The sequence below is a fragment of the Aegilops tauschii genome, chromosome 5 (assembly GCF_002575655.3).
Source record: "Aegilops tauschii subsp. strangulata cultivar AL8/78 chromosome 5, Aet v6.0, whole genome shotgun sequence".
Taxonomy (NCBI): domain Eukaryota; kingdom Viridiplantae; phylum Streptophyta; class Magnoliopsida; order Poales; family Poaceae; genus Aegilops; species Aegilops tauschii.
Genome location: NC_053039.3, coordinates 203,967,780 through 203,986,594, shown reverse-complemented (window position 1 = coordinate 203,986,594; position 18,815 = coordinate 203,967,780). Strand labels below are relative to the sequence as shown.

At 42.9% G+C, this 18,815-nt stretch overlaps 1 protein-coding gene and 1 pseudogene across 1 annotated transcript; both read right to left on the bottom strand.

The window, feature by feature from the left end:
- Positions 1 to 11,350: 11,350 nt before the first annotated feature.
- LOC109759810 (NAD-dependent protein deacylase SRT2) lies at positions 11,351 to 16,568 on the bottom strand. Its single transcript, XM_020318660.4, has 11 exons — positions 16,345 to 16,568; positions 15,442 to 15,484; positions 15,101 to 15,353; positions 14,953 to 15,018; positions 14,812 to 14,857; positions 13,306 to 13,466; positions 13,093 to 13,222; positions 12,421 to 12,585; positions 11,939 to 12,066; positions 11,680 to 11,779; positions 11,351 to 11,596 (listed from the first exon to the last, which is right to left on the bottom strand). The coding sequence occupies exons 1-11, from the start codon at positions 16,387 to 16,389 to the stop codon at positions 11,543 to 11,545; spliced, it is 1,191 nt and encodes a 396-aa protein (XP_020174249.1). The 5' UTR covers positions 16,390 to 16,568; the 3' UTR covers positions 11,351 to 11,542.
- A 479-nt stretch (positions 16,569 to 17,047) lies between these two features.
- LOC109759850 (chloroplast protein FOR GROWTH AND FERTILITY 2-like) lies at positions 17,048 to 17,915 on the bottom strand (annotated as a pseudogene).
- Between the last annotated feature and the right edge of the window lie 900 nt (positions 17,916 to 18,815).

Here is an 18,815-nt window from a genome sequence, read left to right as displayed (position 1 = left end):
CAACCACACCTGGAGATTAATTATCTAAAGCAAAGTGATCAGTAGAAAAGTAGTATGACAGTTTTGATAATAGTAGCAGCAGTAACGGTAACAGTAACAGTGATAGCAGTAATTTTGTAGCAAGTGTAATAGTGATGATAACGGTAGTAACTTAGCAAGAACAATATAAGATAAATTCGTAGGCATTGGATCGGTGACTTGTTGGATGATATTCATCATGAGACAGTTATAACCTAGGGCGATACGGCACTAGCTCTAGTTCATCAATATAATGTAGGCTTGTATTCCGTAGTCATACGTGCTTATGGAAAGAACTTGCATGACATCTTTTGTCCTACCCTCCCGTGGCAGTGGGGTCCATATTGGAAACTAAGGGATATTAAGGCCTCCTTTTAATAAAGAACCGGAACAAAGCATTAACACATAGTGAATACATGAACTCCTCAAACTACGGTTATCACGGGGAGTGGTCCCAACTATTGTCACACCGGGGTTGCCGGATCATAACACGTAGTAGGTGACAATAACTTGCAAGATCGGATCTAGAACATGGATATAATGGTGATAACATAAACGGTTCAGATCTGAAATCATGGCACCCGTGCCCAAATTGACAAGCATTAAGCATAGCAAAGTCATAGCAACATCAATCTAAGAACATAGTGGATACTAGGGATCAAGCCCTAACAAAACTAACCCGATTACATGATGAATCTCATCCAACTCCTCACCGACCGGCGAGCCTACGAAGGAATTACTCACTCCCCGTGGGGAGCATCATGGAATTGGCGATGGACAAGGGTTGGTGATGACGAAGAACGAAGACTCCCCTCTCCGGAGCCCCAAACGGACTCCAGATCTGGCCTCCCAATGAAGAACAAGAGGTGACGGCGGCTCCGTCTCGTGGATCACGATAATTCTTTCTCCCTGATTTTTTTTCTGGAAAAATAGGATATTATAGCGTTGGTTTCAGGGTCTGCGGGGCCACCAAGTGGGGACAACCCACCTGGGCGCGCTAGGAGAGGGGGGCACGCCCTGGTGGGTTGTGCCCACCCAGGTGCCCCTCTCCGGCATGTCTTGGCTCCAGAAATTCTTATTTATTATATAAAAATTCCTCACGAAGGTTCGTTCCATTCCGAGAACTTTTATTTCTGCACAAAAAGAACACCATGGTAGTTCTGCTGAAAACAGCGTCAGTCCGGGGTTAGTTTCATTCAAATCATGCAAATTAGAGTCCAAAACAAGAGCAAAAGCGTTAGGAAAAGTAGATACATTGGAGACATATCAAACCCCTCCGCGATGGTGTCTAGATTGGATCTGGTGGTTCCGGACTCTGCTGCAGCTGGAATTGATTTTTCTCGACTCCCCTAGGGTTTCTGGAATATTGGGGTATTTATAGAGCAAAGAGTTGGTTCGGGAGGCACCCGAGGTGGGCACAAGCCACCAGGGCGCGCCTGGGCCTCCAGGCACGCCCTGGTGGGTTGTGCTCCCCTCAGAGCACCCCCCCAGGCGCTTCTCCAGCCCACTGGATGTCTTCGGTAAAAAAATCCACAAATTTTTTTGCTGTGTTTGGACTCCGCTTGGTATTGATTTCCTGCGGTGTAAAAAACATGCAAAAAAATAGCAAGTGGCACTTGGCATTATGTCAATAGGTTAGTACTAAAAAATGATATAAAATGATTATAAAACATCCAAGAATGATAATATAACAGCATGGAATAATAAAAATTATAGATACCTTGGAGACGTATCAGCATCCCCAAGCTTAATTCCTGCTCGTCCTCGATTAGGTAAATGATAAAAACATAATTTTTTATGCGGAATGCTGCCTAACATGTCATCTTGTATTCTTTTCTTTGTAGCATGGACGGTTGGACTTTTATATTGTTCATAGCAATAGTCTAGTTTTGACATGAGACTCAAATACTCAAGCATATCAACAAGCAACCATGCCTTTCAAATTATCAACGCTAAAATAAGTTATCCCTAGCCCATCATGCTTAATCATTGATCCATTCATGAAACACACTCACATATTAGCTACACCCAATGCTCAAGTACGATCATAGTGCCCCCTGGTTGGTGCTTTATAAGAGAAGATGGGGACTCAGATTAAAAATAAAAATTGCATAAAGTAAAAGAATGGCCCTTCACGGAGGGAAGTAGAGATTTGTAGAGGTGCCAGAGCTCAAAGCAAAAATTGAGAGATAAAAACATTTTGAGAGGCATGCTTTTCCCACCAACGAAAATGACTTAGAGCTCCCAACACTTTCCATGCTAGATATATCATAGGCGGTTCCCAAACAGAAAATAAAGTTTATTCCTTTTTCAACCATACTTTCACTTTCCATGGCTAACCGTATCCACGGGTGCCCTCCATACCAACACTTTCCAAGGAATTTATTATTTGACAACATAAAGTAAATTCATTTTTCATTTCAGGACTGGGCATCCCTAATACCTTTGTCTTACTCCCGTGCAATGACAAGTGAATAAACACTCATCGTGAGAATAACACATCTAGCACGGAAAATATTGGCCACCCCTCACCGCCTCACAAGCGGTACGAGCACACAAAAGAGAAATTTATTTTGAAAATTAGAGATGGCACATACAAATTTGCTTAGAATGGCAAAAAAATACCACATATAGGTAGGTATAGTGGACTCATGTGGCAAAACTGGTTTAAAGGATTTTGGATGCACAAGTAGTGATCATACTTAGTGCAAAATGGAGGCTAGCAAAAGATTGAGAAGCGACCAACCAAGAAACGAATAATCTCATAAGCGAGCATTAAGCATAATTAACACCGAATAATGCACCACAAGTAGGATGTAATTTCATTGCACAACTATTGACTTTCGTACTTGCATAGGGAATCACAAACCTTAACACCAATATTCTTACTAAAGCATAATTACTCATAACATGACTCACATATCACATCATCATATCTCAAAAGTATTATAAGGAATCAAGTTTATTTTGTCCAATGATCTTCATGAAAGTTTTTATTATATCCTTCTTGGATATCTATCACTTTGGAACTAATTTTCATGTGTTGCTTTTGACAAGCTCAAACAAATGTAAGTGAAGATCATGAGCATAATATTTCTTTCTCTCAAATTAATTTAAGTGAAGCAAGAGAGAATTTCTTGAAAATTTTACTAACTCTCAAATAAATCTAAGTGAAGCAAGAGAGCATTTCTTCAAAAATAATAAAGCACACCATGCTAAAAAAGATATAAGTGAAGCACTAGAGCAATTCCATAGCTCATAAAGATTTAAGTGAAGCATAGAGAGCAATTCTAAAAAGTCATGGCATAATTTTGGCTCTCTCAAACAAGTGTGTCCAGCAAGGATTCAAGACTTAAAACAAAAAGAAAAACAAGCAAAAACTCATATCAAACAAGATGCTCCAAGCAAAACACATAGTATGTGACGAATAAAAATATAGCTTTGAGTAAAATACTGGTGGTCGTTAGAAGAAAGAAGGGATGCCACTCGGGGCATCCCCAAGCTTAGTTGCTTGCTTCTCTTTGGATAATATCTTGGGATGCCATGGGCATCCCCAAGATTAGGCTCTTCTTACTCCTTATTCCTTCATCCATCATAACATCACCCAAAACTTGAAAACTTCAATCACACAAAACTCAACAAAACCTTCGTGAGATCCGTTAGTATAAGAAAACAAATCACTACTATAAGTATTGTTGCAACCCATTCATATTTTATTCTTGCATTATATCTACTGTATTCCAACTTTTCTATGGCAAAAACTCTTCAAAGAAAACCATAGAATCATCAAAACAAGCACACAATGCAAAGAAAACAGAACACTCTGTAGCAATCTGGATATTTCGAATACTTCTGTAACTCCAAAAATTCTGAAAAATTAGGAAAACCTGAGCAATTTGTATATCAATCTACTGTAAAAATTTCAGAATTTTTCGTTGCTTCTGTGATTTTTAAAACTTATAACTCTGGACGCAAAAGTTTCTGTTTTCAGCAAGATCAAACAACTATCATCCAAGAAGATCCTAAAGGTTTTGCTTGGCACAAACACTAATTAAAACACAAAAAACACAATCATAACAGTAGCATAATTGTGCAAACACTCAAGAACAGAAAGCAAAAGACAAAAATAAAATTTATTTGTTGGGTTGCCTCCCAACAAGCGCTATTGTTTCACGCCCTTAGCTAGGCATAAAGCAAGGATCTAAGTGTTGTCATCCTTGGTCTCCAACTCCTCAATCACATAATCAGATTTCTTTGAAGATTTAGCAAGTAAAATAGCAAAACTTCTAGGCATAAAATTGAGGAATTCATTCTTATCAATGGGATCTCTTGCAATTTCAACAAGATTTGGATGAACACTAATCATTTTAAGGTCTCCATTATTATAAGTTGCACCCTTGTTCTTGGTAACTTGAGTAAACTTGCCAATCTTAACGGGAGTTTTTTAATAGTTTTAGCAGAAGAAAAAGGCGTGCTTAGATTACTAAAGATTTCTTCCGGTTTATCAATCTGAGACGGGCTTTCTTCAATTCTTTCATGAATTATGGTTCCCTTTTCTTTTAACAACTTAAAAACTTCTCCCGCTTTCGATCCAATTTTAGTGGCAAAATTATGCATCCTTTTATCCAAATTTTCAATATGTTCTTCGGTAAGCATTTTCTTTTCAATAGCATCTAGTCTTTCCATGACATGCTCAAGAGTCAAAGTTGTTTCATTAACCATAAGAGGTGGTGAACCCACTAAATTTTCCATAGCATTAAAAGCATCAAGAGATGGACACATCAAGAAGTTTCCACCGGTAATCCTATCAAGGACGAATCTATACCAAGTGGTGATGCCCACATAAAAACAGCAAAGAAGAACAATGGTGGATTGCTTGCGGATAGATCTATTATGAGCATTGCAAATCCTATACCAAGCATCTTTTAAATTTTCTCCTCCCATTTGTTTAAAGTTGAGAACCTCGTTCTCGGGAGTGCACGCAATAGAGGAAGAACTATCCATAATGGCAAAAGTAGCAAACAAGATTGCACACAAAAACAGATCCGGCGAGAAAAACGGCAAACGAAAAGGAGGGCGAAAAAAGGGCAAATTTTTGTGAAGTGGGGGAGAGGAAAACGAGAGGCAAATGGCAAATAATGTAAATTGCAAGGAGATGAGATTTGTGATTAGGAACCTGGTAGATGTTGATGATGTCTCCCCGGCAACGGCGCCAGAAATTCTTTTTGATGTCTGCTAGACTACGTTGGTATTTCCCCAAAGAGGAAGGGATGATGCAGCACAGCGACCGTAGGTATTTCCCTCAGTGATGAGACCAACGTTATCGAACCAGTAGGAGAACCAAGCAACACTACGTAGACAGCACCTGCACACAAATAACAAATACTCACAACCCGACGTGTTAAAGGGGTTGTCAATCCCTTTCGGGTAACGGCACCAGAAATTGGCAAACGGACGTGAGAAAGTTGTAATAATTTGATAGATAGATCTCGCAGAAACGCGATATAAAATAAATTGCAGCAAAGTATTTTTGGTTTAATAGATCTGAAAATAAAAGGCAAATAAAATAGATCGCAAAGGCAAATATAATGAGAAAGAGACCTGGGGGCCGTAGATTTCACTAGTGGCTTCTCTCGAGAAAAATAGTAAATGGTGGGTAAACAAATTACTGTTGGGCAATTAATAGAACTTCAAATAATCATGGCGATATCCAGGCAATGATCATTATATAGGCATCACGTCCAAGATTAGTAGACCGACTCCTGCCTGCATCTACTACTATTACTCCACATATCGACCACTATCCAGCATGCATCTAGTGTATTAAGTTCATGGAGAAACGGAGTAATGCAATAAGAACGATGACATGATGTAGACAAGATCTATTTATGTAGAAATAAACCCCATCTTGTTATCCTTAATAGCAACGATACATACGTGTCGGTTCCCCTTCTGTCACTGGGATCAAGCACCGTAAGATCGAACCCATCACAAAGCACCTCTTCCCATTGCAAGATAAATAGATCAAGTTGGCCAAACAAAACCCAAATATCGAAGAAGAAATACGAGGCTATAAACAATCATGCATATAAGAGATCAAAGAAGACTCAAATAACTTTCATGGATAAAAAGATAGATCTGATCATAAACTCAAAGTTCATCCGATCCCAACAAACACACCGCAAAAAGAGTTACATCATATGGATCTTCAAGAGACCATTGTATTGAGAATCAAACGAGAGAGAGGAAGCCATCTAGCTACTAACTACGGACCCATGGGTCTACAAAGAACTATTCACGCATCATCGGAGAGGCACCAATGGACATGATGAACCCCTCCGTGATGGTGTCTAAATTGGATCTGGTGGTTCTGGACTCTGCGGCGGCTGGAATTGATTTTCGTCGACTCCCCTAGGCTTTCTGAAATATTGGGGTATTTATAGAGCAAAGAGTCGGTTCGGGAGGCACCCGAGGTGGGCACAGGCGCGCCCTGGTGGGTTGTGCTCCCCTCGGAGCACCCCCCCCCCCCCCGGCGCTTCTCCGGCTCATTGGATGTCTTTTGATCCAAAAAAATCCACAAAAAGTTTCGCTGCGTTTGGACTCCGTTTGGTATTGATTTCCTGCGATGTAAAAAACATGTAAAAAACAGCAACTGGCACTTGGCACTATGTCAATAGATTAGTACCAAAAAGTGATATAAAATGACTATAAAATGATTATAAAACATCCAAGAATGATAATATAACAGCATTGAACAATTAAAAATTATAGATACGTTGGAGACGTATCAATCCTGAAGGTGTACGACTACATCAACCGCGTTGATAAACGCTTCCACTTAGCGATATACAAGGGTATGTAGATGCTCTCCCCCTCTCGTACATATACATCTCCATGGATATATCTTGCGTGTGCGCAGAATTTTTTTGTCTGGAGTGGCGTTTTTCAAAATTTGCAAAAATTGCAGTGGCATTTTTTAAAGTTTGGAAATTGCAATGGCATTTTTATGAATCGTCATAATTTAAGTGACATTTATCTAATTAACCCTTATTTTATTACTTCCATGTAGAAGTTCAATCATGTCAATGGAACCGTTTATTTTCTTCAAGTTAGCTGAATTGGAATACATAGGTATTACTCTAATTGTTGTGATGTTAGTTGATTTTTTTTTGTCAAAGGAACTCTGGTGCGTCCAAATTGCTAGATGGATTAACATTATATCTTCTCTATTGAAACCAAGTTGTGATCAATGGGGTTGTCAATGGGCGCACCAATGCCGACGCGAGGCTAGGGCAGGTGGATGGAACAGACGATAGTGGACGGTATGGACTATCCCAGGCACTTTAACTACCGTGTTCCTTTCCGCATGCAATTACTGGAGTACACCTACATGCAAACAGTAAAAGCTCCGTACTTAATGAAGAAAACATGTTAACCTGCTTACCTGACCTGTTTCTCAAGTACCATTGCAAGCTATTGATTTTTGTAAATATTTTATCTGCCCTTAGTTTCTTTAGTTTGCTGCATCATTTGGAAATCACATGCAACCATATTAAATGAGAACTGGCCATTTGTCACATGTCCACTCGATAAACATGGGTTTACCTCCGACTTATTTGAGAGTTCCTCATCGGAGGCATGTACTTTAATGTGTATGTTTCTTGAAAAGCCCAGCATTTGGTAGTACCCAATAACCTCTTGGAGTGGCGTTTGTGTCAAATTCAGGACTTTTTTGGACTGTGGAAAAAGCCCAAAAGTCTTTGTGATTGAATAAACATAGACGTAAGTGTAACTATTGTGCATGTAAAATGGAGAAGTTCATGGGATAGCACTTGTTATTTCCTTGCTTGATCTCTATGATTAGTGGCAGGCATGTGTTTAACTCACTAGATGATGTATAGGTGCTTTATTTAACCTGGAGGGCTTTTACTTGTTTCAGATGTATGATTTGATAAAAGTGGCTATGCTGGATCACCCTGAAGATGGAACGGATATCACATTGCAAAATATAATTATCTTCTTATTCTAGGCACACATAAAGCAATCAGAAGAATAAAACAAGTATTATTGCTCCAAAGTGTTTTATAGGACTAAAGAAATGGAATGAGCTTTTCCGCAGCTATATGCATCAGGTAATGCATATGACAAACGATGGTGCACTTTCACTAATTTGGGATGCGTCTATGCTAATTGGATGATTCACGGCACACAACAAAGCTATCACTGTAAAAAAAAAATTAGCTATCTCTACTTCCATAAGCATTGCCCTTGATTTTCGCCATAATTAAACCATGATATTTACTTTTTGTGGTTCTCATTTAGGCAACTCGGACATGGTGAGCTCAAATATCTTTTCTTATTTCCGTGGCAGATATCAGAACTCCAAGACACCCTTTATCTCAAACTTTTATAACACATAAAAATTGGATGGAAAATATATTTTATACTTGATTAATATGCAACACTCCTGAGTAATACATTGCATCCATCCACATACTTTACTCCTTCATAAACTTGGATTTGGCATGCAAATGTTATTAGCAGTTTTTTGAAGGCTATGCTGAAATGTGTTAATTCTATTTTGTCGCGACAATGTTGCATGTGTTGTTCAAGAGTGCGGGAGGGGCACCACCTGCCCTTCACTGCTTCCGTGGTCGCTCGACCTGGTCATGCCCTTCAACCATCTACATAGTAGAGTATTGCAGCTTCATTCTTTTTTCTTCTTTTTTTTTTTTTTGCAGTTGAGAACATGCATATATCAACTTTTTTCTTCAGATTTTCATTACTTCGTGCTATCAGTTTGCAAATAGTGTCTCTTACAATTTATGTTCAGACTTTCTCTTCAGACAACTTCAGTCAAGTCTAGGATTTGAGGGGCAGCAGGATGTGTCCAGTGTGGCCAACAAAGACCATGGTTACAGGTGAGCTGCTGTCTAAATTTTGTCACCTTGTAGACTTGTGATTGTGCTTGGAACTCAGTGAGTCGTTGATACTAAACTGCAGGTACTGGTGAAGTACAAAGGAGCGGGCTCTGTTGCTGGAGGGCAAAAATGCAACAAATTTCGACATTTCCAATGTCGAGTACATGATTTTTTTCAGGCGATGGAGATTACTGCTTGTGGTTGCACATAATGCAGTTAAACCAATACAAGACTATTATTCTAATACAGAGTTTGTTCCATAGTTACTCCGGCACAATAATCACAATTGTCTGAGTGTAAAAAATATATATCTGAAGGCTGTTGCATATGTTATTTATAGTTTAGCTATGTGTCATTGTTATCTTTGGTGAGTATTGTGAACATAGCAACACACATGCGTTGATCTATATTTATATTACTTGAAATGTTGAACATGCACGAGTCCTAAGTTAAACTGTTGATACACAACAAACGATTTCTATACGAGAATGGGTGAAGCATGCTCAAGAATTAACTTATTTGTGTATTTTCATGAAATATAATTCGTGAATCTTTTCTGGACTATAAGATATATGTTCTCATTTTGGGAATAGCTGTTGGACTGCCATTCAAGGGTATAACCTGAAGCTGATGAATTCATTGAGTCTATTATTAATAAACTTGTAATGTTCTTTTATCGAATTTACATCAGTTGTGCGTGTATAATCGCTACACATTATTACTAGCTTGAAAATGGAATAAGAACTTTTTTATGTTATAAATAAATTTGGTGCATCTGATGATACGTGCATTTGCACGTGCACCATTACTAGTTTCTGTAAAACGAGCAAAACCACCAACATGGAATAGAGTATTACCTAGGGCCTGAACCTGCTAAACATCCCTCCGTCCCGTCCCATAATATAAGACGTACATCCACTTGCATTTTGACAGTCTCTAGCTTCGCCAAACATACCGCTACACTCGTTATCAGAATTTTATCTAGAACACTGGGGGTAGCTTCTCTGGACAAACCTGGCAGCCCCTTAATAGTAACATTGGTTCCATAAATCGTCCAAAAAACCAGGAACTATACAGATGATCAACTTGGGTCTACTTTTCCTGGATACATAACTAATGAGTCATTGTCCACACTGAAAACCTCCTTGATTCCAAACTGAAATCCTCCTTCATTGCTGCCTAATCCCGAAAAAAGTGGATTGACCTCCTCTGCCGCTCCCGCGGGCGACAGGGGAGGCCTCCCGCCGCCGCCGGTCTCCGTCCCCCTCTTCCTCCAGTCCCCTCGCCGCCGCCCAAGCGCGCCGGCCGGCGAAGCCTGCCTGGCGTGGGCAGCGGCGGGACGCCTCTCCCCTTCGTCGTTTGGCTGGCACGGGACGGCCAGATCGATGGAAGGCGCTAGGCTAGTGTGGGGCACGGCGGCGTGGCAGCGGGCGCTCCTGGCGGGCGGCGTGCGGTCGGCGTGACGACGCTATGGTGGCGTTCTCGCGGCGCGGTATGCGGCTGCGCCGCCAGTGATGGGGCTCGTTGGTTTCGCTCTGGCGGCCAACGAGGGCTGGATCCCGGGGCGGCGGCCCCGGACGGCGGAGGTTGTGTCGGTGGCTGTGGTCTCGCGACGGGCGATGCAGCGGCCACGGTGGTGGACGATCCGTGCACAAGACGCTTGATGGAGTCCATTGGAACAGATCTGGGTGAAGACCTGCTCGCGACTGCTGCCGAGGCCGGCGATGGCGGCACTTTTCGGTGTCGTTCCCTTGTTGAAGGCATCGCTGTTGAGAAGTTCCAGACCACTATCTGCTACCTCCGGGGGAAACCCTAGATCAGTAGATCGGATGACGGCGGCATTATTGTGTCATTTTCCTCTTGTGGCGTCATTCTTGAAGGTGTACACGGGCTCGAGGGACCAGTGGACGGAATAATTGGTGGAGCGGTGCTTCATCCTGCACATTAATGGTGGCGTTCCTCGGCGGCGTGGCGCGGTGGAGACTCGGCGCCCGATGTGTGGCGAGGGACTCGCGCAGGAGGGTGCCGTTATCAAGCGTCGTGGTGGCGTCGATGGCAGAGAGGCCGGGCAAGGTGGTGCAGCAGTACACACTGAAGATGGATTGGTGGCAGGTGGCTGCGGCGGCCTCATACCCGGCAGGCGTCCTGGTTGAGGAGTGCGCCGGACTGGTAGGTGCCCCATACCCGGCAGGCGTCAACCTCAGGTCTTAGATGTTTAGGTTTGGCTACGATGTCTGTTTGGTATTAGGCACAGACTATCAGCGCCCCTTCATCAATTGGATAGGAGTAGCGACAGTTGTTGCATAGACGGTGGCTTTAGTCTTACTGTTGTATCACTTTGTAAGGTCTTATTAGAATAATTAATAAAGTGGCCGTATGCATTGCCCAGATGCATAGGCCGGGGGTCCTCCTCCTTTTCTAAAAAAAAAAACTAATGAGTCATCACAAAAAATGATTTTACACTTACAACAACCATGATAATGCTCTAACACAAACCGGAAGGTCATATGAAGTTCTGACCTGTTTACAGAATGATCTACAGCTACTTATATATGTCTCACCCATCTTCCCTCGTAACTGATTTCTCCAAACACTGTAAATGTTCAGCTTATGCTTGGTACAGCTAGACTTCCCATCTGAAGTACTCTAGGAAGTATCTGAAAAAAGGTGATAATTATCATGCAACACACGTATGTCACCTGCTGCAGTACAGAAAAGGCAAAAGTACAAGATAACAAACCTCCCCACATCTCGCATTGATTTTCAAAGATATAATGCTATCAGCTCTCGTGCCCCCAATGTTAATCGCGGCGATTGGAGCATTTGCTTCATGTGCAAGCCTGGGATTGGGATTTATAATTAGTTTGATGTCGCGATAACCAATAAGACAACTTGATCCAGTTTGAAAGATTTAATCCAGAGCAAGAAATATAGGCAAACAAGATAACTAGCTATCGACAATAATATGGAAATGATTAAACAATGTTTTCCAGTGATACCTTGCCAGCCTAAAAGCAGACATTGTCATTACCGCTGAACCAACCACCAGAAGAGCATCACAGTTTCTTGCAGCCTCCTTAGCGCTATCAGCTCTCTCTCTCGGAACATTATCACCAAACATCACAACCTTCAAAGAACAGGATAAGACATTTAAAACTGCTTTTAGATTTGATGCCCTTATTATAACTTACATGGACTAGGGAAAGAAAGTACGTCACTGAAATGACTCACTGATATAAGAATTTACACCCTAAATTTTAGTTATACAAATTGTTAAAGAGACCACATGTTAGTAATGGGCTCATCAGATGCTACAGAAGTAGTGTCTACTAATACCAAGTGTTCCTAGCTACAAATCTTAATGGCTTGATTTGCCTATTATCATCTTTCCAATAACTGAAATGACAGCAAATCCATAGTTTCACATCCACGTTTTTAAATTAACTAACAGTACTCATAGAAAGATGAAGAAAAATCTTACATCAGGTTTTAGCACTCCACCACACTGACTGCAACTAGGAATGTCAAAATCTTGCTCCCAGAACTTCTCATCAATCTCAATATCACCATCAGGTCGCTGCTGCATACCAAAACTTCTGCTCGAGCCAGGTTGTCCCTCTTCCAAACTGTCAATAGCTAGAGCCCACTGCAACACAACAATACAACACTCCGCCCTCAGAGATTACCAAAATCATAATCCAATTTAGGTCCTTGGGAAGCACACAAAAACATGTCTGGAAAAGCAGGAGCTCTGCTATAACGTTATGGACAGTAAAGTATTTACAAGACTTAATAACTGAGCGACAAACGCCAAATTGAACAAAAAAAATTGAATATATAGTCAAGACTGGGATATACGCACAGTGCGGTTCAAGAGGCACCACTCCGGTATATACATGATAACATGAATGGATTGATGGTCTCAAACTTGATATTTTTAATATATTAACATCTAAATGATCAGTAAGAACTATGACAAAACTATTCAATTGAAATTTTAAGTTATAAAATATCAAATGATTACAATAGGTCAAAAACTTCACAAGCAAAGACAATCACTCCTTATTTTTCCTCATTATACCTTAAGCACTTCCCACTTATATGATGAACCAGAGTCTTAAGGAAAAATATAACCAGTACCAAATGGCCAAACCTTTGGGTTGAGGTCCTTCACTTGTTCTTGGAATGACTCTCGGCTGATGGATGTTCCACAATCTAAGCAAATTACCTCATATACACTTCCATGCAACTCAACTGGCTTACTACCAGCACGATGATGCAATCTACAATACATACACAAAGCGATGGTGAAAAATAAGCTGCATAGTCATTCCCAATTAATAATAACACAGAAGCAGGTCATTACCTATCCACATTCTGGGTAACCATCGTGTGAACACGGCCGATTCTTTCTAGTGAAGCAAGAGCATAGTGAGCTGTATTTGGTTGTGCTCGCCTGAACCTTCTCCATCCTGCATAACTCCTAGCCCAGTAGCGCCGTCGGGCTCGAATAGAGCGAACAAACTCCTATTTGTATTCAAATGGAAAATGGGGAAGATGACATAATTATTGGCAAGATCTGGACAAATGGAAAGGGCATTAAGAGATGATGACCAGCAGAAAGGCAAAATCCAGGGCAAGTTGAGAAAAATTGAAATAACAAAGTGTAAAACAGGACCGTGCAGTTAAAACTGTGAGACTAAAGATGGATTACTGTTGTGCCTGATTTGAACTCCCCATTGCAGCTCCAAGAGTTCATTGATCTCTGGAATCTGCTTCAGGACTCGAGCGGTCAAGGCCACACTGTAATCAATCGGACTCCATCCACTAGAGTGAAACGCTTCCGGTGATTACAGGGTCCAATTTCTTGGTAACCAACCTAGGTTCCAGATGGAGAAGATTCAGACAGCGTATGCTGAGGAAATAAAAGGTTTTCTCCTCGCTGGGGCTCCATGGTCGTATATTAACGGCGGAGGTTCTAGCAGGTGAGGGGGTTGGCTGCATAACCCAACATGCCAGCTATTCCTCCGCAATGCAGAGCTCGTCGCCACTTGTTCAAGGAACCATTGGTGAACTATTGGCTAGACGAGTAGGCCACATCCTTAGCTTCCGGTTTCCCATCCATGGAGGAATGGTGCGAGAAGGTTCTCCTGTGCCGGTTCATGCATGACAAGATATGCCGAGTGGAACGCCTGGAAGGAGGCGAACCGCCACATCATCTTGAATGCAGAAAGGCTAACTAAACTGCTGCGGGGTTGCATCAATCCCCTCTGAAGACATCATACTTTTAAGTATGACTGGTGTGACCTCTTGGGAGTAGTTCACGTGCAGAACCTGGGGCTTTTCTGACTTCCTCCTCACGAGAACAAGTCCGTCTGTAATTTGTAATTACTACTCTATTTTGTCCTTAACTGGATGCACCGCTCCTGTTGGTTTCTCGGGAAAAGTAAAATATGAGAGCTCGATAGATCCAGTAGTATTAGAATTTCAGACCTACGTGTTTTCAGTCAAGATCCAGATAACTTGAGAAAAAGAAAAGGAAGTACATGAGACCATTTTGTAAACTCCTTGATGGTAAAGGAAGAAGCAACCAATGCCAGTGGCATTCTTGATCTCACATGGATAATATATGTCTAAGCTGTCAACAAATGCAGAAGACACAACCTTGTTAACTTTAGGACTCGAAAGTCATGATCAAAACTCAAAAGACTATGCTAGGCAATTCAAATAATTTGTCTTGGGATATGTCCCTCTCAGAATAACTTCCTGTGATAAACAAAATATGCGTTCACCTAAGCATATTAAACCTATAAGGCACGAACAAGAGTTGTCATTGACAGTCGAATAGTAGGGAGTAGGGGTACACACACACCTGATGAGTAAGTGGTTTGAAACCAGAACTGTATGCTCCATTAGGACTGCCATAAAATCAAAATTCTGGTTAAGATTCAAGGAGGCTGCTATGACTGCTAATACATTCCATGAGATATTTACATATATGTCATGTCCGTACCTCCGATAATCGGGAATTCCTGACTCGGTGCTCATTCCAGCTCCAGTTAATACCATGAGCTTGTTACTGAGACAAGTAACAGATAATTAAGATTTCTCTTCAAATGTAGCTCAAGAACTTGATAAGGAAGTTCAATACAGATTTTCACCTCTTATCTATAAACCGGTACAGTAGGTCCACATCCTTAGAACTTGGAGGATCTGAATCAGGAACTATCCGCTTGTCTCTCAAAAATTGGATGTAAGTTTCACAATAATCTTTAGGTACAACAGCTGATGATGAGTGATTATTTCTTGCTTGAATAGAGCGAAAAGAGCATCTCAACGGAAGAGGAATTTTCCTCCTATGAACAAGTCCATTATATATTGATGCTTGGATATTGTAAAAACGAGGACAAAATCCTGAAATATAATTGATTGCAATTAGGTAGTTCAAAAAAATAGATTAGCCTAATCGCCCCAGAAAAAGCAATTCTGTTGGCGAACTTGCCTTTTGGTATTCCTCTCAGAGCACTTCCAAAACCTGCAATGATCTGAATTCCATTACACATGTAAGTTGTATAATTAGACTCAGTATTGAACACTAGAAAGAGTGTACATTTGAATACCGCCAACTTATCGCATTGGTATGTAACCAAGAAGATAACATGAAAATGGTTCCACCAGACTTAAATTTTGGCACCACCATGAGAAAAAAAAAATAGTATTCAAAGTCTCGTGATGCAATAGTACATCATCATAATAATAATACTAGATCCCGTAGCATTGTGTACGATTGCTTTCATACAATTGTAAGACACAGAATTTTCTTTGGTTTGCAAGTCTTTAGCAGCACCTTGACGATTTCAGACCATACCCTTTTTCTTGTGTGTGTAAGGGAACCTTTTTTTTCGTGGGGAGTGTAAGGGAACCTGAGGTATGAATCTTCACCTCCCCGAAACCAGCATAAGCTGTCAAACTCTGCAACTTCTTTTGCATTTGTATTAGAATAGCACGTGTTACTAAATTTTCGACCCCCAAAAGGTTGTTAATGCTACTTCCGTTTGTCCCCTACTTGGGTCCTTTGATGCTTGTATCTCATAATACCAGCTTGGTCGATCCGGGATGGTTCACCTAATTTAACCTGGAAATATGTCCAACAACACAGAAGGATACTGTCGCCCATACAAATTTCCAAGTCATAAGCTGAAACCTAACTCGTCAAACTCTACACTGCAGATATCAGTGTTCACAAAGCTACAATCGCGGCCAGCACCGAGTCTCGGCATACACGAATAGGCAAGCCGCCATCCACACGCGCTAGACCAAACACGAATGGAGGGAACGGTGATTCTATGCTGGGGTGGGAACAGAGTAAAATGGAAGGACAAAAATGGAGCAGGGGAGTGATTACCGAAGCCGAGACGCGGGAGCCGTGCGCCGCTAAGACCGCCGCCATTAGATGCTGCTGGCGGAGGCGGGAGGCGGGAGGCGGGAGGCGGGGGGCGGTAGGCGGTGACGTGGAGGCAAGATCGCCGCGGGCGCGGGCGCGGGCGTGGGGGAGGGCGCTGGGCGGAGGCTGCCGAGCGCTTGGCTAGTCCTTTTGTTTGGTGGGAAAAATAAACACGGGAAGAAAAACCGGTACACCGCCACGTCGGTCGATAATAAGGGGAAAAAGAGTGAATTGCACAGAACACAACCTTCAGGGCACTTATAACAGTTTACACCATCTTTTGGAGAAGAAAGAAGTCCGTTTTTCACCCTCAAATGTGGCCTGAGGGACAAATACCTCCTTGAACTTGAATTTGGTACGATTTTAACTCTTAAATCCTAAAAACCGGGTAAATCTCCCCCTTCAATGGTTTTGCTTTGATTTTAGGCTGTTTTTGGTTTGAGTTTGTGACGTACTTGGCCTGTAGGTAGAGGGAGTAAAGGGCCGCTAATCGTGGCATGATTGGAAGGGGACTTTTGGCCGGCGCGCTATTGCGACTTGCGACAACTTCCGGTGCTGCCCGCTCCGGTCACAGCGCCAAGTGCCCCGTGGTTAGGCGCGGGCGTCGGCCTGCACTCAGAGCGGCGGTTCTGTCCAGCACGGCGTCGTGGTCCCGCACCATCGGCTAGCTGCGAGTAGGTCTCCATCTAGCGACCAAGGCGTGAGGAGCCGCATCAGCGGCGACGGCGCAACGCTCAACTTCCCAGGACGGAGGCGTCATGGCCTCGACGATCATCAGTGCGTTCGCCTGCAGCTCCTGCATGATTCCCATCGCGAACGTCACGAAGTTGATGTCCTTCTTCTTGCCGCCGGCGCCCAGTAGCGCCTTCTGCTCTAGCGCGCTCTTGTTATTGTGCTGGTGTGCGCCTCTTTCAAGCACTGCAGCGATGTAGGGTGCCTGTGTGGCCTCCCGAATGCCGTTGGTGCTGACGACGAGGGTTAGGCCGACGATGCGGGTGCCCTCGGCGCGAAGCACCTCGATGGTCCTTGAGGTCGAGGAAAAGCATGTCGAGCATGACCTGGCTTGCATCATGGGCTCCTGGCCACAGCCATAGCGCGCCCACCGTCGCGGTCTGCATCAGCTACTGAATACTGATGTACATCTGTGCCAGCGGGCCCAAGTGGTCCAGGCCCGAGAGCGTGTGCAGGCAGCCGAGGAGGAACCCCGTCCACGCGCAGCTCTGACTTGATGTTCCGACCCGCCGTGAATGACGCCGAGTGGGAGTGGCCGTGCGGTGCCGACGCCACCATGGACGACGACCCGATTGCTGCCATGATCAGCGCCGACGCCAAGGCGACAGCAGCGGCCGACACGACCTGTGGATTATCCCAGGAATTATCATGCGGCGTGGAATTAACGGAGCGGGGAATGGAGGCCACGGCGAGGATAGACGGGGCGGCCTGGGAAGGAGCGACGCCGCAAGATGGGGTAGCCTGAGGCCGACGATGCCGCAGCGAGATCGTGCACGGACCAGAAGTCTCCTTCCAACCATGCAGGGCCAACGAAACCGCCTAAAATTGAATCAAACCCACTTAAGGGGAAGATTTACCTGGTTTTGAGGATTTGAGGGTTAAAATCATACCAAATTTGAGTTTAGGGTGGTATTTGTCCCTCGGTCCACATTTGAAGGTGAAAATGGACTTCTTTCTTTGGAGAAGTTTTCACAAAACCACAACTTCTGGGCTAACTACCAACGCCCAGCCCAAATCCTCAAGTTGACAGCTGAACTGACGTACTTGGCCCACCAGGTAGCACAACATGGTAATCAATCAAACCTATATGGTCATGATTAAGTTGTCTTCCACCCCCACCCAGCTCGGCGCGCCTCTTCTTCTTTCTTCCTTCGACCAAGGTGGCCGCTGTGTGGCGATTTCGTGCCAGCGGGCTGCGGCGACTCGCCGACGCGGCAACATGGAGTGGCACTACTGCAGGATGCTGCTAACGCGACATTACGATTAGAGACCCTTTGACGAAACTGTGTGTGATGCATTAATTGCAAACGGGGATGTAAAAAAACGTCAAAAAGATGCAAAACACTTGCGATGGCAGAGACATCAAACATGGTTCAGATTTTAGTTACGTGTGCGATGCGGGGCATACGGTTGATCCAGAAGAACTGTTTGCGATGAGGCAGAACAACATAAACAAGCAGCCATATCAATGTGTGTGCGATATACGACATACAGTTCGCTCCGATGAACTGTGTGATATTAGGGAATGCAACAGAAACGGTCAACTAGATCAAGGTGTATGTGATATACGGCATACGGTTCACTCGGATGAACTATTTTCGATTAGGGAAGAGAACATAAACGGTTTAACTTAATAAGATGTGTGTGATATGTGGCATACAGTTCACATAGATGAACTGATTGCGATGAGCTAAAAGAAC

Bases quoted from the DNA above. Each gene is read 5' to 3' on its own strand.
- LOC109759810 (XM_020318660.4), bottom strand. From the start codon at position 16,389: ATGGCGGCGGTCTTAGCGGCGCACGGCTCCCGCGTCTCGGCTTCG. The intron at 13,223-13,305 runs GTAATGACCTGC...TATGTATTGTAG, and splicing joins GTTACCCAGAATGTGGATAG to ATTGCATCATCGTGCTGGTA. The intron at 11,780-11,938 runs GTATCACTGGAA...TCCCAATCCCAG, and splicing joins TCTGCTTTTAGGCTGGCAAG to GCTTGCACATGAAGCAAATG.